Source organism: Macaca mulatta, chromosome 15 (genome assembly GCF_049350105.2).
Source record: "Macaca mulatta isolate MMU2019108-1 chromosome 15, T2T-MMU8v2.0, whole genome shotgun sequence".
NCBI classification, from domain to species: Eukaryota; Metazoa; Chordata; class Mammalia; order Primates; family Cercopithecidae; genus Macaca; species Macaca mulatta.
This window is the reverse complement of record NC_133420.1, coordinates 16456432-16478290: the sequence shown is the minus strand read 5'-3', so window position 1 is coordinate 16478290 and position 21859 is coordinate 16456432. Positions and strand designations below refer to the sequence as shown.

Below are 21859 nucleotides of genomic sequence, written 5' to 3'. Positions count from 1 at the left end.
CAGGGAGGAATGGGTGGGACAGGGTGTAGACAGCTGGTCAGAACAGAAAATCCATCCTAGCTGATTGGTTATAGACCACAGGCTCGTCAGGGCAAAAGGGCCCACAGAGATTCTGCAGCCCAGGGCTCTCCATTTCATCCGTGGTGAGGATGTGCCCAAGGTCTCCGGAAAGGGCATGGCTGAGCCAGAACCAGGGCCGGGGCCACTGTGCTCCCCACTTCACCGGGCATTTTCCTCTTCGCCATTCACCCAGAAGAGCCAAACATTTGCAAACATGTGATTCTTGAGTGGAAACCAAGCAGAGCCCTTTCAGCAAAGTGTGGCTGAAGTGAATGATGCGGAAACAAGAATGTGGCCCTTTCACAGCCCGTCTGGCTCATTTGAAAGCTGCAGAGAAGCGGCCATTTCCCGAGGCAGCTGTACCGGCCCCACAGAGGGTTATTCTGCCTGGGAAGTTGGCAGAGGCCTTTGCAAACCAATGGCTCCAGCCTGGGACCCAGACAGGGATGGGGAGGGCTAGTTCTGCACCCAGCTCCATGGCCTCTGTTTCCTCCCAGGTACCAGGAGGTCCAGGCGGCCCAGAAAGCACTGGGGACGGCTATGGCAGAGGTGCTGCCTGAAGCGGAAAGCGTGTTGGCCACAGTGCAGCAAGTTGGCGCAGATACAGCCCCGTACCTGGCTTTGCTGGCTTCCCCGGGAGCTCTGGTCAGCTCAGTTGTCTCAGAGCTCTGTGTGGGGTCGGGAGGATCTATTATAGAAGCTGGAGGCTGGGCACGGTGGCTCACGCCTGTAATTCCAGCACTTTGGGAGGCCGAGGCGGGTGGATGACCTGAGGTCAGGAGATTGAGACCACTTTGGCCAACGTAGTGAAACCTCATCTCTACTAAAAATACAAAAATTGGCCGGGCGCGGTGGCTCAAGCCTGTAATCCCAGCACTTTGGAAGGCCGAGACGGGCGGATCACGAGGTCAGGAGATCGAGACCATCCTGCTAACACGGTGAAACCCCGTCTCTACTAAAAAAATACCAAAAAAAACTAGCCGGGCGTGGTGGCGGCGCCTGTAGTCCCAGCTACTCGGGAGGCTGAGGCAGGAGAATGCCGTAAACCCAGGAGGCAGAGCTTGCAGTGAGCTGAGGTCCGGCCACTGCACTCCAGCCTGGGCGGCAGAGCGTCTCCGTCTAAAAAAAAAAAAAATACAAAAATTAGCTAGGTGTGGTGGTGTGTGCCTGTAACCCCAGCTACTAGAGAGGCTGAGGCAGAAGAATGGCTTGAACCTGGGAGGGCAGAGGCTTCAGTGAGCTAAGATTGCAGCACTGCACTCCAGCCTTGGTGACAGAGTGAGGCTCCATCTCAAAAAAGAGGAAAAACAAACAAACAAACAAACCTATTATAGCATCTGGAGAAACCAGTGGGGCCCGGGCAGAGGCAGGTGACGTGGCTCATTTTTAACTATATCACAGCTAAGTCAAATGATATAACCTATCTATGGGACTTGGCAGAGTCAGAGCCCAACCATTCTCTGTTGATGATAATGTCAAGGCTGGGGCCTCTTCCTCCTTACAATGACATTAGCAATGTCATCAGATGGACACAGGATGCAATTCCAGCTCTGCCACTCCAGCTCTGTGACCTCGGCCAAGGACTTTCCCTCCCTGAGCCTCAGTCTGTCACATGGAACTCACCCATTAGGTTATTTCAAGGCTCCTCCCATGGGAGCTGGACAGAGATTGGGGAGCAATGCACGAGGTAGCTGGCCGGCCCCTCTGTGCCCATCACCTTATACTCATCACCTCTGTGTGAGTCAGGTCCATTGTGTCAATTCAGTAACCCTGAAATCCCAAAACTCAGAAACTGAACATGAAAGAATTCAGCTTATACAAATACATTTGGGACAAATGCTAACCCAGATCGATGCCCAAGGCTGCTTGTTTGAGGTCTTTGCTCCTCCCACTGCATTGGAGAGTGATGCACAGCTGTTAGTGTGTTCGAGCCCAGGTTCTGCTTCCAACACCACTGAGGGTGTTGGATCGTATGTAGTACCTGCACAGTTCTCCTCTAAAGTCTGGGAAATTCTGCATTCTGAAGCCATCCAGTCCCCAGGTCTCAGTTCAGGACTGTGGAGCTGAGGAAGCGTTCCCACTTTGCAGTAAGCAGTGTGGGTCGGGGAGGTTGGCTGGGTTGCTCAAGGTCACACAGCTAGAAATTGGTAGGGCTGTCATCCGAGCCCCAAGCGAGGGGTTCCCCAGCCTGGCTCCTCTTGCCCTGGCCCCTCTGCCTCCTAGGGTCCACACAAAGCCCCACCCCTGCTATTCCTGCCTCTGGGCTTCCGAGCTCCCTGGGGCATCAGCTAGCTCATCAGGTTTTCAGGAGGCTTGGGGTTCTGGGCTGGCAGCCAGGGGCAGACCCGATGCCTCAGTCCAGCAGGGCACCTCCCCTAAGTAGAGAATCCGCCACTTGCCCTTCCTGCCAGGCCCTGCCTGAGCCCACTGTCTCCCTGCAGCCTCAGAAGTCCTGGGCTGAAGACCTGAGCCTGAAGGCGAAGATCCTGGAGAAGACAGTTGCGTCACAACAGCACATGGCCACCAAGGCTGCCCGAACCCTCCATGCTGCTGCCCAGGCAGCGCTACGGCAAACAGAGCCCCTCACACAGGTCAGCTCTTGTGCTTCAAAGCGGGGGACCTGGGAGAGGTTGGGGCTACCCTGAAGGTGATCTGGGGTCAGGGTTGCAGGAGGGAGAAGGGCAGAGACAGAAGTAGCTCTGTCCTGCCGGGCGCAGTGGCTCACGCCTGTAATCCCAGCACTTTGGGACGCCGAGGTGGGTGGATCACAAGGTCAGGAGATCGAGAGCATCCTGGCTAACATGGTGAAACCCCGTCTCTACTAAAAATATAAAAAATTAGCCAGGCGTGGTGGCACACGCCTATAGTCCCAGCTATTTGGAAGGCTGAGGCAGGAGAATTGCTGAACCCAGGAGGCGGAGGTTGCAGTGAGCTGAGATTGCACCACTGTACTCCAGTCTGGCAACAGAGTGAGACTCTGTCTTAAAAAAAAAAAAAAAAAAAAGATATATCTGTCCATCCCTGCGGGACCTCCTGCAAAACTCCACACGCAGCCTGAGGCAGGGGAGGGGACCCTGATACCCTGAGAAGAGACGATGGACAGACCGACAGAGGACAGCACCAGCAGCATGCGGGCCACACCCACCATCCTGGGATGGTTCTCACTCATGCCTCCATTCATTAGTTCATTCTCTAGTTCATTCGTGGCTCATTTGAAAGCTGCAGAGAAGTGGCCACTTTCCAAGGCAGCTGTACCGATATTTTTGTTTGTTTTTAATTTTGTTTTTGAAATAGAGTCTTGCTCTATTGCCCGGGCTGGAGTGCAGTAGTGCAATCTCGGTTCACTGCAACCTCCATTTCCCGGGTTCAAGTGATTCTCCTGCGTCAGCCTCCAGAATAACTGGGACTACAGGTGCGTGCCACCGTGTCTAGTTAAATTTTTTTGTATTTTTAGTAGAAATGGGGTTTCACCATGTTGGCCAGGCTGGTCTTGAACTCCTGGCCTCAAGTGATCCACCTGCCTCGGCCTCCCAACGTGCTAGGATTATAGATATGAGCCGCCACACCCAGCCCCATTCCTTTTATTTATTTATTTATTTATTTATTTATTTATTTTGAGACAGATTCTTACTCTGTTGCCAAGGCTGGAGTGCAGTGGTGTGATCTTGGCTCACTGCAGCCTCTGTCTCCCAGGTTCATGCAATTCTCCTGCCTCAGCCTCCAGAGTAGTTGGGATTACAGGCCCGCGCCACCACGCCCAGCTAATGTTTGTATTTTTGGTGAAGATGCGGTTTCACCATGTTGTCTAGGCTGAACTCCTGATCTCAGGTGATCCCCCCGCCTCAGCCTCCCAAAGTGCTGGGATTACAGGCGTGAGCCATCGCGCCCGGCTTCCATTCTTTTTAAAGACAGGATAAGGGGGCTGTCTGTGAGGCGTGAGAATGTATTTGAAGAGCAGAGCCCAGTGCCCGGCACTTACCTGGGGAGCTTGGCTTTGCCCCGGGGTAGCACCTGCTGATCTGGTCCACTGCCCTCGTCCACTGCCCTCGTCTTTTTTTTTTTTTTTTTGAGACGGAGTCTCGCTCTGTCGCCCAGGCTGGAGTGCAGTGGCGTGATCTCGGCTCACTGCAAGCTCCACCTCCCGGGTTCACGCCATTCTCCTGCCTCAGCCTCCCGAGTAGCTGGGACTACAGGCGCCCGCCACCGCGCCCGGCTAATTTTTTGTATTTTTAGTAGAGACGGGGTTTCACCGTGGTCTCGATCTCCTGACCTTGTGATCCGCCCGCCTCGGCCTCCCAAAGTGCTGGGATTACAGGCGTGAGCCACCGCGCCCGGCCTACTATTTATTCTTATTATAGTGACATTCACATGGCATACAAACACCCATTTTAGATTAAATGGCTTTTAGCACATTCACAAAGTTGTGCCACCTCCACCTCAGTCTAGTTTCAGAACATTTTCACCACCCCTAACCCCATGCCCACTCAGCAGTCACTCCTCATTTCCACTCCCGAGGCCCTGGCAGCCTCCACTCTGTTCTCTGTCTCTGTAGATTTCCTTCGTCCAGCTCTTTCGCGGAAACAGAATCATGTAATACGTACCGATGGTGTCAGGCTTCCTCCTATTAGCATCATCTTTTCAGGGTTCACCTGCCTTGCAGCCTGGATCTATACTTCCTCCCTTTTTAAGGCTCGGTCATATTCCAGTGTGTGGATGAAGCATATTTTGTTTACCCACTCATCCATCAAACCCAAATTCTTTCAGTGGATCTAGTCCTGTTGAGTGGCAGTGGGGAAGAAACTGATTTTCCATAAGTCAAGGTGTGTCATAAACAGATTTGTGATTTTCACATCCACTTGCTAAGATAGAGCAGTCTTGTCCTGTCCTCTCCTCTCCTCTCCTCTCCTCTCCTCTTCTCTTTTTTTTTTTTGAGATGGAGTCTTTATGCCACCCAGGCTGCAGTGTAGTGGCTTGATCTCGGTTCGCTATAACCTCTGCCCACAGATTCAAGCCATCCTCCTGCCTCAGCCTCTCCGAGTAGCTGGCATTTCAGGCATGCACCACCACACCTAGCTAATTTTTTTTTTTTAATTTTTAGTAGAGACAGGGTTTCACCATGTTGGCCAGACTGGTCTCGAACTCCTGACCTCAAGTGATCTGCCCACCTCAGCCTCCCCAAGTGCTGGGATTACGGGCACGAGTCCCTGTACATGGCTAATAGAACATGTTCTTTTTTTTTTTTTTTTTGAGAGGGAGTCTCGCTCTGTCGCCCAGGCTGGGATGCAGTGGCCGGATCTCAGCTCACTGCAAGCTCTGCCTCCCGGGTTTACGCCATTCTCCTGCCTCAGCCTCCCGAGTAGCTGGGACTACAAGCGCCCGCCACCTCGCCCGGCTAGTTATTTTTTGTATTTTTTAGTTGAGATGGGGTTTCACCTTGTTAGCCAGGATGGTCTCGATCTCCTGACCTCGTGATCCGCCTGTCTCGGCCTCCCAAAGTGCTGGGATTACAGGCTTGAGCCACCGCACCCGGCCAATAGAACATGTTCTGAAGAGATGTTCAGGTGTTCTTCTCGTTCCATTTTTTTTTTTTTTGAGACGGAGTCTTGCTCTGTCACCCAGGATGGAGTGCAGTGGAACAGTGGTGCAATCTCGGTTCACTGCAAGCTCCGCCTTCTGGGTTCATGCCTTTCTCCTGCCTCAGTCTTCCAAGTAGCTGGGACTACAGGTGCCGGCCACCACGCCCGGCTAATTTTTTGTATTTTTAGTAGAGACAAGGTTTCACCGTGTTTGCCAGGATGGTCTCGATCTCCTGACCTCATGATCTGCCCGCCTTGGCCTCCCAAAGTGCTGGGATTACAGGCATGAGCCACTGCGCCTGGCTATTCTCATTCCTTTAATCCTAGTGTTTCAGTTTTCCTCTGGGATTTTGTGGACAGGTATCTCTTGGGAGATATTCCGGGTTCAACTTTTATATAATAGCACAGATCAGGTGCTCCTGGTGGACAGTGTGGCCCAGAGTCAGGGATTTGGTGATGACTTGGGCACCCATATATGTGGGTTTGGTGCCCACTGAGCTGCCCCCAGGCCCTGCACCTGTGGAGCCAGCTGCCCAGCCTCTCCTCGTCTCTCTCCAGCTACACCAGGAGGCCAGAACCGCCCTGACCCAGGCTTCCTCGTCTGTCCAGGCTGCCACAGTGACCGTCATGGGAGCCAGGACTCTGCTGGCTGACCTGGAAGGTACGTGAGTCCAGCTGACCACTAGGCTCTGTGATGCACAAACGCCCCTGACAGCCACTCAGCTCTCGCCTCAGCCAGGGCAGGCTTGCAGGGGACAGGAGTCCGGTCTTGTGGGTTTAATGAAGCCAAGTGGACTTTCCCTCCACCTCTCAGGATCCTGCCCCATCTCATACATCACTCACCTTGGACTTGCCCATGTGGCTATCCTATACACCCCAGGTCATCAGACCACATGCAGAGCCCCTCCAGACCAAGTGAGAGGAGACTCTGACATCATTGGCTGTCCACCCAGGTCAAGTCCACTCTGGCCCAGGCTCCAGTTAGTTATCTGGTACAAATATGGCTGTCCGGGTCCAGTGTTGAGTTGGGGCTACGGGAAAGGGATGGAGTTTCTCTTTAGAAGGGGCTATGGGTTGATGCCATTCCGGGCCTTTTTTTGAACTTTAGGAAAATAGGGCCAAGCGCCCCCATTTTGCAGATGGGTAGGCTGCAGAGGAAAGGAATTTTGCAGAGGAAAGGAATTGCTATTCATCCCTGGGTCAGAGCTAAGCTGGGAATAGAAGCCAGCAAGTATTACAATTCTACAAGTACCCACCTGTGCAATGGGCTTCTGTGATATCCAATTTGCTCCAGAGAGAAGCCCCCTCACCCTTTATTTGTGGCTCCTTATCCAACAGGCTGGATAAGGAACATACTCTGAACCCCAGATGTCTCTTGGGGTCTGAGGCCAGAAGTCAGACTTCTGCTGTTGTCTTGGTTCTGTGGCCTCCCTCCCCAACCCTGCCCATTGCCGAGAAGAGATGAAGCTCTAGCTGTGGACCCAGCCCCTCGGGGGCAGAGGATGGGCTGTCAGTGGTCCTGTTCCCCAGCTTCCTGGCAGCTTGAAGTCCTAGTCACCCATCGTTTGGGGACTTCCTGTGGGAAAGGCATGGCCGTGTATGCTTAAGTATCTAGAGTCATATTTAGAAAAAGGTACATTCAATGACTTACAAGGATGGAATATTAGGATCTTAGAACATTAGAATGATAAGAGGTCTTACAGTCATCTGGTGCAAATCTCACACCTGGAAGTAGACTCATCCACCCTCAGCTTGCCTATCTCCTACAATGAGGATCTCACTACCTTACAAGGTTTTACCTTCTCATTGTCGGGGTTCTGAGAATGAGAACGTTCTTGTTTGTAGTGAATGGAAATTTCCTTGCACTGCTCCCGTAATCCACAAGAGGGCTCACCTCAAACCTCTAACCCCAGGCTCTTTTTCCCATTCTGATCCCATTTTAGAGATACCCCCTCTTACCACCAGCTGGGCTGTGCTCCGCTGGTGTTCAGGATAAAAGGAAAATTCACAAAGTCAACTGTGGAGCAGTTTTCCCCAGGGTGTGGCCAGGAGTCTCCTAGCCTATGATACACTCTGCCAAGAGAGGGCTTGTGTTCAAATAAGTTTAGGAACTGTCTCTGGCTGCAGCATCCTCTTGAGGTTTTACAGAGAACACTTGAGAATATTAAAGGCTCTGAGAAGGCCTGTAATAAAGAAACCTGCTTCACTTTCAACTTAATTGACACTTCCCCCTAACGTTTGTTAACACCGTGGAGAATTAGGGTTTCACAGAATACATGTTGAGAAACATCAATTTTGTGTAAAAAGGAGCAAAGCAGATCTAATTTCTGGGCAGAACAATTCTATAATACTATGCCCCCAAACATTAGAAGGCTTCATTCATTTTAAAATTGACTTTGTCCACTGTAATCCGTAATTTATTATTATTATTTTTTCCTGAGATAGTCTCTGTCACCCAGGCTGAAGTGCAGTGGCACAATCTCGCCTCAATGCAACCTCTGCCTCCTGGGTTCGAGCGATTTTCCTGCCTCAGCCTCCCTAGTAGCTGGGATTACAGGTGCCCACCACCATACCCGGCTATTTTTTTTTTTTTTCTGTTTTTTTTTTTTTTTTTTTTGAGACGGAGTCTCGCTCTGTCGCCCAGGCTAGAGTGCGGTGGCGCGATCTCCACTCACTGCAAGCTCCGCCTCCTGGGTTCACGCCATTCTCCTGCCTCAGCCTCCCGTGTGGCTGGGACTACAGGCGCCCGCCACCGCGCCCGGCTAATTTTTGTATTTTTAGTAGAGACGGGGGTTTCACCGTGTTAGTCAGGATGGTCTCGATCTCCTGACCTCATGATCTGCCCATCTCGGCCTCCCAAAGTGCTGGGATTACAGGCATGAGCCACCGCGCCCGGCCTTTTCTGGTATATTTAGTAGAGAAGGGGTTTCACCAGTTTGGCCAGGCTGATTTTGAACTCCTGACCTCTGGTGATCCACCCGCCTCAGCCTCCCAAAGTGTTAGGATTACAAGTGTGAGCCACGGCGCCTGGCCTGTAATCAGTTCTTTTGATGATAAACTTCGTTTAGAATTTTTTTTTGAGTTGGGGTCTCACTCTGTCACCCAGGCTGGAGTGCAGTGGTGCAATCATAGCTCACTGTAGCCTCCAACTCCTGGCTTCAAGTGATCCTTCCATCTCAGTCTCATGAGTAGCTAGGTCTATAGGTGTGTGCCACCATGCCCAGCTAAGCTTTTGTCGTCTTGTAGAGATGAGGTCTCACTATGTTTCCTAGGCTGGTTTCGAACTCCTGGACTGATCCTCCTGCTTCAGCCTCCAGAGTAGCTGGGATTACAGGTGTGAGCCACCACATCTGACTAAATTTCCCCTTAGAATGTTATCTGAAAGGAAAGGAGAGAGTCTCTTTGTTTACCAAGAAGGAAACTGCTTCTTACTGAATAATAAAATCTATGGGAATTCTAACATTTCTACCAGGCGTGGTGGCTCACACCTGTAATCCCAGCACTTTGGGAAGCCAAGGTGGGTGGATCACTTGAAGCCAGGAATTTGCAATCAGCCTGGCCAACAAGGTGAAACTCCATCTCTACTTAAAAAAAAAAGATTAGCCGGGTATGGTGTTGTGCGCTTGTAATCTCAGCTACTCAGGAGGCTGAGGCAGGAAAATCACTTAAACCCGTGAGGCAGAGGTTGCAGTGAGCTGAGATCTCTCCACTGCACTCCAGCCTGGGCAGAGACCTTGTCTCAAAAAAAAAAAAAGAATTGTAACATTTCCCTTTTTGTCTTGATTGCTTGAGAGCTCAGTGATCAATCGAACATTTGGTTTCTGCAATGTCATTATCCAGATTTTCTGGTACTTCTCCCTCCTTCTCTGTCCTTCCTCATCCTTCCAGTTACATCAGACTCTTGGTTTTCCATGGTAAGGAACCATTTGTTGATTTACCCATCACTATACACTGCCTCAAAGTATTGTTTAGATATAGGCGGTACATGAAAATGCCGAGCTGAGCAGACTGAGCCGTGGACTGTGCTAGCCCCCATCACTGGCCCCAGCATGGACCACCATGTAATTCCTTGACTTTATTTTTTTTTTTTTTGAGACGGAGTCTCGCTCTGTCGCCCAGGCTGGAGTGCAGTGGCCGGATCTCAGCTCACTGCAAGCTCCGCCTCCCGGATTCCCGCCATTCTCCTGCCTCAGCCTCCCGAGTAGCTGGGACTACAGGCGCCCGCCACCTCACCCGGCTAGTTTTTTGTATTTTTTTAGTAGAGACGGGGTTTCACCGTGTTAGCCAGGATGGTCTCGATCTCCTGACCTCGTGATCCGCCCGTCTCGGCCTCCCAAAGTGCTGGGATTACAGGCTTGAGCCACCGCGCCCGGCCAATTCCTTGACTTTAATAGACATCCTAATAGAATGAATACCCATCTCAAAATTCCCCGAGCAGTATGTCTGTGTCTTGCTTGCTTTTGTTTCCTCCTGGATAAGCCTGAGAAGGTGATACGCAGGTTGCATGCACCTCAAACCTCCACTCGTTGTCCAGGGGTCTGTGGCCAGCCAGGCAGCTCTGCCAGCGGCTGCCTGGGAGGCGCCGGAGGTGTGAGCCCAGTTCCCCTGACCCAGCCTCAGCCGGGTTTGCAGGAATGAAGCTGCAGTTTCCTCGGCCCAAGGACCAGGCGGCACTGCAGAGGAAGGCAGACTCCGTCAGGGACAGACTCCTTGCAGACATGAGAAAGAAGACCAAGCAGGCGGAGAGGATGCTAGGAAACGCGGCCCCTCTTTCCTCCAGTGCCAAGAAGAAAGGCAGAGAAGCAGAAGTGTTGGCCAAGGACAGTGCCAAGGTCAGGGCGGTGGCTGTGACAATAGTGGCCTCCTGCCTCCTGGGGGACCGCCCTTCCGTGGGCCCCTTCCCGACATCCGTGCTGACTACTCCACACTCACTCACTGCTCAGTGGGCCCAGGCATTTAGCTCAGGGACTTCACGGGGGTGAGCCTGTGGGTTCCTCACAAAATAGGCGTCACTGCTGTCCCCATTGTACAGGTGAGAACGCTGAGGTGCAGCCAGGCTCGTGAACTTAACCAGGACTTACACCTGGGTCTGCTGGCTTTCCTGCCTAAACGTCTAGGTTTTTCTTTTCTTTTTTGTTATTTTGAAGTTTGCATTTATTTATTTTACCTGCCTTTTTGTTTTTAATTTTTTTCTTTTTTTTTTTTTTTTTTTTTTTTGAGACGGAGTCTCGCTCTGTCGCCCAGGCTGGAGTGCAGTGGCCGGATCTCAGCTCACTGCAAGCTCCGCCTCCCGGGTTCGGGCCATTCTCCTGTCTCAGCCTCCTGAGTAGCTGGGACTACAGGCGCCCGCCACCTCGCCCGACTAGTTTTTTGTATTTTTTAGTAGAGACGGGGTTTCACCGTGTTAGCCAGGATGGTCTCGATCTCCTGACCTAGTGATCCGCCCGTCTCGGCCTCCCAAAGTGCTGGGATTACAGGCTTGAGCCACCGCGCCTGGCCTTTAATTTTTTTCTTAATTTTTTGAGACAGAGTCTTACTCTGTGGCTCAGGCTGGAGTGCACTGGTGCCATCTCAGCTCACTGCAAACTCTGCCTCCTGGGTTCAAGTGATTCTCCTGCCTCAGATTCCAGAGTGGCTGGGATTATAGGCGTGCTCCACCACACCTGGCTAATTTTTGTATTTTTAGTGGAGCGGGGTTTCACCATGTTGGCCAGGCTGGTCTCCAACTTCTGATCTCAGGTGATCCACCTGCCTTGGCCTCCCAAAGTGCTGGGATTACAGGCGTGAGCCACTGCACCCAGCTTAAGTTGTGTGTGTGTGTGTGTGTGTGTGTGTGTGTCTGTGCGTGTTTTGTAGAGACTGGGTCTCTGTCGCCCAGGCTGGAATACAGTAGCGCAGTCACAGCTCACTGCAGCCTCAAACCCTTGGGCTTAACTGATCTTCCTGCCTCAGCCTCCTGAGTCACTGGGACTACAGGTCTGTGCCACTGTGCCTGGCTAATTTTTTTTTTTTTTTTTTTTTTTTGTAGATATGTGGAGTCTCGGCCGGGTGTGGTGGCTCACTCCTGTAATCCCAGCACTTTGGGAGGCCAAGGCAGGCAGGTCACTTGAGGTCAGGAGTTCGAGATTAGCCTGGCCAACATGGTAAAACCCTGTCTCTACTAAAAATACAAAAAAAATTAGCCGGGCATGGTGTTGCGCACCTGTAGTCCCAACCACTCTGGAGGCTGAGACACAAGAATTACTTGAACCTGGGAGGTAGAGGTTGCAGTGAGCCAGATTGCACCACTGCACTCCAGCCTGGGCGACAGAGTAAGACTCTGCCTCAAACAAAAAAAAAAAGAAAGAAAGAAAGAAAAAGACTGGGGTCTCACCATGTTGCCCAGGCTGGTCTTGAACTTCTGGCCTCAAGCAAGCCTCCTGCCTCAGCCTCCCAAAGTGCTGGGACCATAGACATGAGCCACTGCACCCAGCCCTGGCTGATTTTAACTAGGCTTTTTAAAAATTGGTGCCAAATTCTAATCATTGCATATCTCCCCAGCTCTGTTGCTGGTTCTGTTGCTCACACACCAAGGAAACTGTCTTTATGGTGCCTAGGAAAAGTGCTGGATTTGCTGTAGGGGCTCCCTGGCTTGATCTCTTGTCATGCCACTTGGGCTCTGGCCAGCCCCTCCTCCCCTCTGTGCCTCTGTTTCCTCATCTGTAAAATAGTGGGGATTTCTCCTCCTGAGAGAAATGTGCGGTAGCCAGCAGTCTGCACGGTGCCCAGCACTTAGCCTGCGTTCAGTACGTATTTGTTGCATGCATGAGTGAATGAATGATCTGCCTGGCACAGACTACTTGACATTATTGCCATAAGAGCTATTTACCTCCAAAAGGACTTACTGCACTCACCTCTTCTCCCTGCCACTGCCACCCATCCCATAGCTTGCCAAGGCCTTGCTGAGGGAGGGGAACCAGGTGCACCGCCGTGCCAGCCGGCTCACCAGCCAGACGCAAGCCACGCTCCAACAGGCGTCCCGGCAGGTGCTGGATTCTGAAGCACGCCGACAGAAGCTGGAGGAAGCTGAGCAGGTACGTGTGCCAGGGCCCCCACGCTATTGCCTCCTGCCCCTGGCAGCCAGGGTGGGGGTGCCATTCAAGCTGTTTCTTCCTCCTCCCCCGGAAGGTGGGTGCTGGGCTGAGCGAGATGGAGCAGCAGATCCGGGAATCACGCATCTCCCTGGAGAAGGACATTGAGGCCTTGTCAGACCTGCTTGCCAGGCTGGGTAAGGAGGCCCCAAGGCTGGGCCCTGAAGCCCTGGGTCCGTGGGGCACCTCTAGGATCGGATCTTCCTGTGAGCTCCAGTCCTGGGGAAGATTTCCTCCTTGTCCTCATCACCATGCTTCCCGCATCCCCATCTTTGCGGTCAATCACAAGCATTTATAACCACGCCCAACCCCCTGTGCCATGTAAGACAGGGTTGGCATCTAGAAGTGAGTTCACTTTGAGTAACTCTTTGTGCCTCCAGAGCTGTCTATCCTTGGGGGTGGGGCAGAGGGGCACACAAAAAACTCACCGTTGGCAAGAAAACATGTAGGCACCGGATGAGCAGGTCAGCCCTCAGGAGCTGAGGGTTCAGGAGAAGAAGAAAGACTGTCATGGCTGAAAATGTGGCATCAGGTGCTGGTTTAGGATCAGACCAAGATTCAACTCTGGCTCTGTCCCTTCTTTGGCCCTTAGACCTTGGGCAAGTCACTCCACCTCTCCGAGCCTCGGATCCCCCATCTGGAAAATGGGAGTAACAATGGGGTGGTTTAGAAAGCGCTTACCACAGTGCATGGTGTATGTTGAGAGTGACTAAATAGCGGCTCGTAGGAAGGAGGTCAGATTCAAGACCGGCCTTAGCAAGGAGGCATTTTGGATGAAGGGAACAGCACCTCCCAAGGCACGAAGGTCCCAGAGGCCCAGTGTTGTGGGGAGGCTCAGGAGACAGCAGACAGGGCAGTTGGACTGAAAAGAAGAGCATGTATTTTTTTCAAATTGTAAAAGACACATAATAGTTTCCATCTTAACCATTTTGAAGTGTACAGTTCAGCAGTGTTAAGTATATTCATTGCTGTGCGATCATCACCACTACCCATCTCCAGGACACTTTCATCATCTCCAACTGAAGCTCTGTCTTCCTGAAACACTAACCCCCCATTTCCCTCCCCCAGCCCCTGGCAGCCATCATTCTAGTTTCTGTCTCTATGAATTTGACTTCTCTGGGCCAGGCGCGGTAGCTCATGCCTGTAATCCCAGCACTTTGAGAGGCTGAGGCGGGCGGATCATTTGAGGGCAGGAGTTTGAGACCAGCTGGATCAACATGGTGAAACCCTGTCTCTTCTAAAGATATAAAAAAAAAAAATAGTCAGGCATGGTGGCACATGCCTGTAATCTCAGCTACACAGGAGGCTGAGGCAGGAGAATCACTTGAACCTGGGAGGCAGAGGTTGCAGTGAGCCCAGATCGCAACACTGCACTCCAGCCTGGGCGACAGAGTGAGACTCTGTCTCAAGAAAAGAATTTGGCCGGGCGCGGTGGCTCAAGCCTGTAATCCCAGCACTTTGGGAGGCCGAGACGGGCAGATCACGAGGTCAGGAGATCGAGACCATCCTGGCTAACAGGGTGAAACCCCGTCTCTACTAAAAAATAAAAAAAAAAAACTAGTCGGGCGAGGTGGCGGGGGCGCCTGTAGTCCCAGCTACTCGGGAGTCTGAGGCAGGAGAATGGTGTAAACCTGGGAGGCGGAGCTTGCAGTGAGCTGAGATCCGGCCACTGCACTCCAGCCCGGGCGACAGAGCGAGACTCTGTCTCAAAAAAAAAAAAAAAAAAAAAGAATTTGACTACTCTGGAAATATGAAACCTCATATAACTGGAATCATACCGTATTTGTACTTTTAAAATTTTTTTGGAGACAGGATCTTGCTCTGTTACCCAGGCTGGAGTGCAGTGGTGCAATCGTGGCTCACTGCAGCTTCAAACTCCTGGGCTCAAGCAATTCTTCCACTTCAGCCTTCCAAGTAGCTGGGATCACAGGCAGGCACCACCACACCCAGCTGATTTTTTTTTGTTTTATGAGACAAAAGTATATGCTCCTTATGTTGCCCAGGCTGGTCTCAAACTCCTGGGCTCAAGTGATCCTCCTGCCTAGGCCTAAAGTGCTGGGATCACAAGCGTGAGCCACCGTGCCCAGCCTTATTTGTCCTCTTTTGACTGGCTTATTTCACTTAGCAGAAAGTCATCAAGATTCACCCATGTGGCAGCATGCATTTTCAATTATCATTCGTAATAAGAGGAGAGAGAATTGCTACGCTCTGCACGTTGTCTGGACACCAGGCCCACACTAAGCTATTCACACATGTGATCTTACAGAATTCTTATACTCGCTTTTTTATGCAAGGACAGTTACTCTTTTGCCATTTTGCAGATGAGGAAACTGAGCGTGGAGAGTTTATTTTTATTTTTTATTTATTTTTGTTTTTTGTAGAGACAGCAACTCGTTATGTTAACCAAGCTGATGTTGAACTCCTGGCCTCAAGGGATGCTCCCACTTCAGGTTCCCAAAGTGCTAGGATTATAGGAGAGAGCCACCACACCCAGCCTAGCACACAGTTTAGATAATGTGCCCAGGGTGCCACAGCCAGCTGGTGGGGAAGCCATGGCTCACCTGCGGGTCCAAGTGACTCAGAGTGCGTGCAGGTAGCCCCTAGTCAACACCTAAGGCCCTGTCATGGAGCAGACACTCTCTTCAACCTTTCCTGCATTGTCACTGTCGTTCATTCACTTGTCACACTCTGTGTCAGCCTTGTGCTTGGCTTGGGGATGCGGACTGAACAGCACATGCCTGGCCCCTGCTCCAGGAGCCCTAGGCAGCCTGGGCAGGTAGAGTGGGGGCTGTAACCCATTCTGAATCTCTTCGAAGACCAGGCTGTTTGGATTTTGCTGTGGGAAGTGGGGTCTCTTGAGGTCCTCCCAGGTCAGCAGGGCCTTGGCTCCCCTCTGCCTTCTCTTGCACCCTGGCTTGGTGCTCGCAGCTGCTTACCCAGGAGATCCAGGGCCTTGGGGAGCCCTGGGGCCCAGTGGAATCCTGCAAGGTTAGAAGAAGCCACTTGGGGCTGGACACGGTGGCTCACGCCTGCAGTCCCAGCACTTTGGGAGGCCAAAGTGGGTGGATCACAGGAGGTTAGGAGTTTAAGACCAGCCTGACCAACATGGTGAAACCATGTCTCTACTAAAAATAGAAAAATCAGGCCAGGCGCAGTGGCTCACACTTGTAATCCCAGCACTTTGGGAGGCTGAGGTGGGCAGATCACCTGAGGTCAGGAGTTTGAGATCAGCCTGGCCAACATGGTGAAACGCTATCTCTACTAAAAATACAAAAAATTAGCCGGGCATGGTGGCAGATGCCTGTAATCCCAGATACTTGGGAGACTGAGGCAGGAGAATCGCTTGAACCTGAGGCTACAGTAAGCCGAGATCATGCCACTGCACTCCAGCCTGGACAACAGAGCAAGACTCCGTCTCAGTAAATAAATACATGCATACATGCATACATACATACATACAAAAATTAGCTGGGCATGGTGGTGTGGGCCTGTAATCCCAGCTACTCGGGAGGCTGAGGCAGGAGAATCACTTGAATCCAGGAGGTGGATGTTGCAGTGAGCTGACATTGTGCCACTGCACTCCAGCCTGGGTGACAGAGTGAGACTCCATCTCAAAAAAAAAAAAAAAAAAAAAAAGAAGCCACTTTGGACTTACCTCCCCATTGCCATCACTCTCCCACCTGGCTGAGATCCATCTTTCTGTTAAACATTACACTTCGTGACAAGGTGACAAGGGCCAGATGGGAGAGATGCAGCCTGCAGATTCTATTCCGTCACCATTGCTAGCAGTTCTAATGTGAGCACCTGGCCCCAGGGTTAGGGTTGGGGTTAGGGTTAGGGTTAGGGTCGATGCTTGGGGAGACACAGAGAAGTCCTTAACCCCAGGAAGCAGTGTGAAGACATGCAGGGGCCAGAACCAGGACCCCACTGCCGCCTTCCAGGCCTGCAGTCCCTGATCCAGCTGCCTCACTGCCTCGCTCTGAAGCCAGGGACCCTGTGGTTTACCCCAGTGACTGCCCACATCCAGGCCCACAGGCAGCATCTGTAAATGTGTGTGTCAGTGAATTGAGCCAGCATGTTCGAGCCGGCAAAAATCACAGGGGCCTCTCTCCCACACTGTTGTGTAAATGAGTAAACTAAGACTCAGAGAGGACTTAGGAGGCCTTCTTTTTTGACAATAATAATAAATCCATCAACAAATATGACATTTGTCAAGTGCCACCCAGGAGGATGTTCCCGAGTCTGCCCAGGGGCCCGTTGGGATGCATGGTTCCTCACCCACCTCCCAGACCTTCTGGTCCCCGTCTTTCCCTGGTGGATGGCGGGCTGTTGGAATCCTGGGAGGCCTGGGCTGGGGAGAGGCTCAGGGGCTGGGGGGTGCCCTGGGGCCCGAAGGGCTGCCGGCTCACAATGAGGCTGTTTGTGCCCCACCACAGGGTCGCTGGACACCCATCAAGCCCCAGCCCAGGCCCTGAACGAGACTCAGTGGGCACTAGAACGCCTGAGGCTGCAGCTGGACTCCCCGGGGGCCTTGCAGAGGAAACTCAGGCTGCTGGAGCAGGAATCTGAGCAGCAGGAGCTGCAGATCCAAGGCTTCGAGAGTGACCTCGCCGAGATCCGCGCTGACAAACGGAACCTGGAGGCCATTCTGCACAGCCTGCCCGAGAACTGTGCCAGCTGGCAGTGAGGGCTGCCCAGATCCCCGGCACACACTCCCCCACCTGCTGTTTACATGATCCGGGGTGTGCACACTACCCCACAGGTGTGCCCACACAGGCGTGCCCCGGAGCCGGCTGCTGTGAACTCGCCCCCACGTGAATAGTCACACTCCCTGCCGATTCTGTCTGTGGCTTCTTCCCTGCCAGCAGGACTGAATGTGCGTACCCAGTTCACCCGGGTATCAGTGCACACTCACCCCTGCACATGCATAAACAGGCACACCCCAGTGTCAATAACATACACACGTGAGGGTGCATGTCTGTGTGATGACCCACATGTGTTCAGGTCCATCCAGTCTACAGCTTACGGTCCACACACTTTACAGTACACTGTTGTTGTGAGAGCCACCTGTGTGCCAGGCACCCTCTGGATATCGGGCAAGTTGTTACATGAGATGCCCTGGGGTGCTACATCCACTCACTCCAGACAGCAGGGGGGTCTCAGCAGATCTGCAGAGATCAAGGAGGTCAGCAACAGCCAGAGCCTCTAGTGCCAGAGCTGGCTGCCCTCTGTTTCACGGCAGCTCCCCGACCTGTGTTGCTGCATGCACGCCCCACAGCCCGACACAGCCAGAGGACCAACAGGCCAAGAAATGCAAGATCTTGGGAGGGTTCTCAGCAGTGGAATCTGAGACCCTGAGGCCACGGCCAGGCCTGCTAGTCCGGCTAGAGCAAGGTCCACTCCTGGCAAGAGTGTCACTGGCTTCACTGGATGCTTCCCTCTCAGGGTCCTGGGACTGCACCAGACGCCCTGAGGGAATGGCCCGCCCTGGCCTGTACCCACTTCAGCGTGTGATCTATCCAAAGAGCCAGGCCCAAGAGCGCCTAGGTCAGGGGGCTCAGGCTACCAGGAGCACGCCTTTGTGCCCCCAGCAACCCAGTTGACCTTTAATTGACGCTTTCCAAACCAGCCCTGCAGCACCACTTGCCATGTGGGAGGCCACAAGGGTGTGCGAGCCTGGCTGCCATTCTAGTCTGTCCTGCCTGGGAATCGCCCTGTGGCCAGGCCCGCATGCCAGCCTCTGCCCAGGACTCCTCAGCATTTCCTCTTGGCATCCTTCCCTCCCCCAGGCCCTCTTCCAGCAGATGGCAAGGCCTTGGCATTGGGAAGACAGGCACCTCTGCGGGCTCAGCCCCCTCCCATGGCTCCCCTGACAGGGGCAGGGGTAGGGCAGCAGCACAGACCAATTCTGTTTAACGTGGAAATAAAGGACCGTTTTACTGGGCAGGGTGGTGTGCCTCTCACCCTCCCCCACTGGTGGGCAGCCAGGGCCCTGGCTGTGGGTGTGCACGTGACACACCTAGTAGGTGGCCAGCGTGTAGACCGGACGTTGGTAGGAAGGTGGCAAAAGCCGAGCTCGTGGCTGGGCCAGTGCCTCCCATTAGAGGGTTTTTCTGGGGTCATGTGATCACAGGTACCTACCACGCAAAGCCTAGGAGCTGGGGCGTTGGAGGGGTGGGATGCAGAGAGGCCCTCAGCTGACCTCTGGTTCAGGCTGGAGACGAACTCACAGCCAAGTGTCCGAGGATGGTGAGGATCAGGGAGGGGCGCCATCCAGGAGTGGGAGGGTGTGGGTTGGGCCTTGAAGGGTGGGGAGGCAGAGGAGGAAGCAATCCAGGCAAGAGGGTGGACAACAGTCCCGGCCCTGCAGGGTGGTGGCTCAGCCAGCTTGCATCACTCCAGGAACCCAGGTTAAATGGGATGGGATGTTGGAGATGCACAGTCAGGGCTCTTGGCCGCAAGCCCCAAACTCCTCCTGAGATGATTTCAGAAGAAAAGCGGTGTTGGGAGGGTCGCTTGGAACCCTGGGGTAAAAATGGCTGCTAGGTGTTGGAGATAGCCTAGGGAGGGGAGCCTGAGGCTTCCAGGATAGGCTGGCTTCCCTCTTTCCCCCTCCCACCTCTCTTCTTGGTCTCTCTCTCTGTCTCTGCTCTCCTCTCCTGTATCTACTTTGTTCTTTTCTCTTAATTTTTTTTTTCTTGAGACAGAGTCTCGCTGTGTCACCCAGGCTGGAGTGCAATGGCATGATCTTGGCCCACTGCATCCTCCACCTCCCAGGTTCAAGCAGTTCTCCTGCGTCAGCCTCCTGAGTAGCTGGGACTACAGACGCTTGCCACCATGCCCAACTAATTTTTGTATTTTTAGTAGAGACAGGGTTTCACCATGTTGGTCAGGCTGGTCTCAAACTCCTGGCCTCAGATGATCCACCTGCATTGACCTCCCAAAGTTCTGGGATTTCAGGCATGAGCCCCCGTGCCCGGCCCGTTGTTTTCTCTTTGCAGAGTGGCTTTCTTTGCTTTGCTTTTTTTTTTTTTTTTTTTTTTTTTTGAGACGTAGTCTCGCTCTGTCGCCCAGGCTGGAGTGCAGTGGCCAGATCTCAGCTCACTGCAAGCTCCGCCTCCCGGGTTTACGCCATTCTCCTGCCTCAGCCTCCCGAGTAGCTGGGACTACAGGCGCCCGCCGCCTCGCCCGGCTAGTTTTTTGTATTTTTGAGTAGAGACGGGGTTTCACCGTGTTCGCCAGGATGGTCTCAATCTCCTGACCTTGTGATCCGCCCGTCTCGGCCTCCCAAAGTGCTGGGATTACAGGCTTGAGCCACCGCGCCCGGCCTTCTTTGCTTTTCTTGTGCCCGATAGGAGAGGATACCCACTCCCACCGCCATCCCCCATAATGGCCCCAGGTGTACATGTCATCAGGTCCAGTGCTTGCAAGAGACAAGCTGGTGACTGTATCCTGATTCCAGCTTCTCTGCTTAGTTGAAGTCCTCCCCATCCCCTGTCCAGGATAATGAGGATCTCTCTGGATCCAAGGCCATATAATGGATGACCAGTGCCACCCGCCAACCTAATGGGAGATGGAGTTCAGAGAAGAGGTGTGCTCCTCCACAGAAAACTGTAAAATCCAGGCTACAGTGGGGGATTGACATGATTAAGCTGAGCTAGGAGTGACTTGGTCCCTAGATGTCTGGGCAGAGGTGGAGAGGCCGAAGATGGGGGAGCTGCTGCTGCACAGTGAGTTTGCTGATTGGCGTCCGGTGTAAGTGATGTTGAGAAGATGGGGTTCTTCCAAGACCTCTGGGATAGGGTCTGATGTCCCCCTCCCACCTCCCTCCAGTGTCTCAGCTGATGGCACACAGTCGTCCTGTTGCCTGCTCTTGGCATTGAGCCTTTATCCACTCAAGCCGTGGGATCCAGCAAAGCTTAGTCCCAGCATCCCTGATGGGTGGAGAACTCGGGCCTGACGTGTGGTGACTCACGCAGTCTAATCATGCCTGGTGCATATGCTGATCCATTCTCTGGCCTCAGAGGTGGGGCCACTGCTGGGTGGAATGCGGCAGCTGTTGAACATCTGGCTAGCAATGCAGTCCAGCAGCTGAGTAGGAGAAGGTGGGGTGGCCCCTACCCTGTAGGGTGGCTGATTGGGGCCAACCAGCCCGACTGGCCAGGGCAATAGGCTGCTGGAGCCTGGAGAGGGAAGTGCATTATGAGGGCTCTGTCCTAAGTCCGCTCCCATCCACCTAGGGTGATAACAGTAAGCTTTTAGCCTCTGCTTAAACCATCCAGCAGGTCATCAGAGTTACAAAAGTCCCTGCTTAGTGCGTTCTGGGTTACTTCATTGTGAAGATCAGGGGACTGAAGCTCAGCCAGGTCAAGTGCCTCACCCAAGGTCATGCAGCTTGGCCAAATCCAAAGCCTTGGTGAATGGACAGAGGAGCGTCACCTAGGAGAAGTGGGTGCTGGTCTTGCTGGGGAGGGGGGGACTGCCCCTGGACTGCTGCCCTGACCTCAGCCCCATCCCATTCTGCCTAGCCCCTCAGGGCACTTCCCTCCCCAGGGACAGCCACAGAAAAAAAGATGATCTCAGCTGGGCGTGGTGGCTCACGCCTGTAATCCCAGCACTTTGGGAGGCCGAGGCAGGTGAATCACCTTAGGTCAGGAGTTCGAGACCAGCCTGGCCAACATGGTGAAAACCCATCTCTACTAAAAATACAAACATTAGTGGGGCGTGGTGGTGTGTGCCTGTAGTCCCAGCTACTTGGGAGGCTGAGGCAGGAGAATCACTTGAACCTGGAGGCGAAGGTTGCAGCGAGCCGACATCAAGCCACTCCACTCCAGGGCCACAGAGCAAAACTCTGCCTCAAAAAAAAAGAGTCAGATGGAGGCACGCTCAGTGTGCACGGTGGGGCCATTCCGAGTGCTGTCTGCCCTGGACAGCGCCTGTCTATGCCTGTGGCCCACCATTATGAGGAGTGCTCCCTTGACTCTGGCTGTCCTGATTTGGACACTAGACTTCACGGTCACTCTGGCCACAGGTTCCCCATCCTGCCCCCTGATCTCCGCTTTTCCTGGAGTCATGGGTTCTCCTGCTGGTGGC

At 53.1% G+C, this 21859-nt stretch overlaps 1 protein-coding gene across 4 annotated transcripts in view; it reads left to right on the top strand.

The window, feature by feature from the left end:
* Positions 1-18710, top strand: part of LAMC3 (laminin subunit gamma 3) — a 92678-nt gene extending 73968 nt beyond the window's left edge. For 2 of the 4 annotated variants that reach the window (XM_015116548.3, XM_077967437.1), the window contains exons 22-28: positions 558-705; positions 2502-2651; positions 6195-6297; positions 10269-10468; positions 12563-12709; positions 12804-12903; positions 17203-18710. In XM_015116548.3, coding sequence (XP_014972034.3) covers positions 558-705; positions 2502-2651; positions 6195-6297; positions 10269-10468; positions 12563-12709; positions 12804-12903; positions 17203-17453 — 1099 coding nt within the window. In that variant the 3' untranslated portion in view covers positions 17454-18710. Of the gene's footprint in view, positions 1-557; positions 706-2501; positions 2652-6194; positions 6298-10250; positions 10469-12562; positions 12710-12803; positions 12904-17202 lie in introns of all 4 variants that reach the window. The other 2 variants (XM_077967438.1, XR_003723114.2) reach the window with 2 other exon arrangements.
* The last annotated feature ends 3149 nt before the right edge of the window (positions 18711-21859 follow it).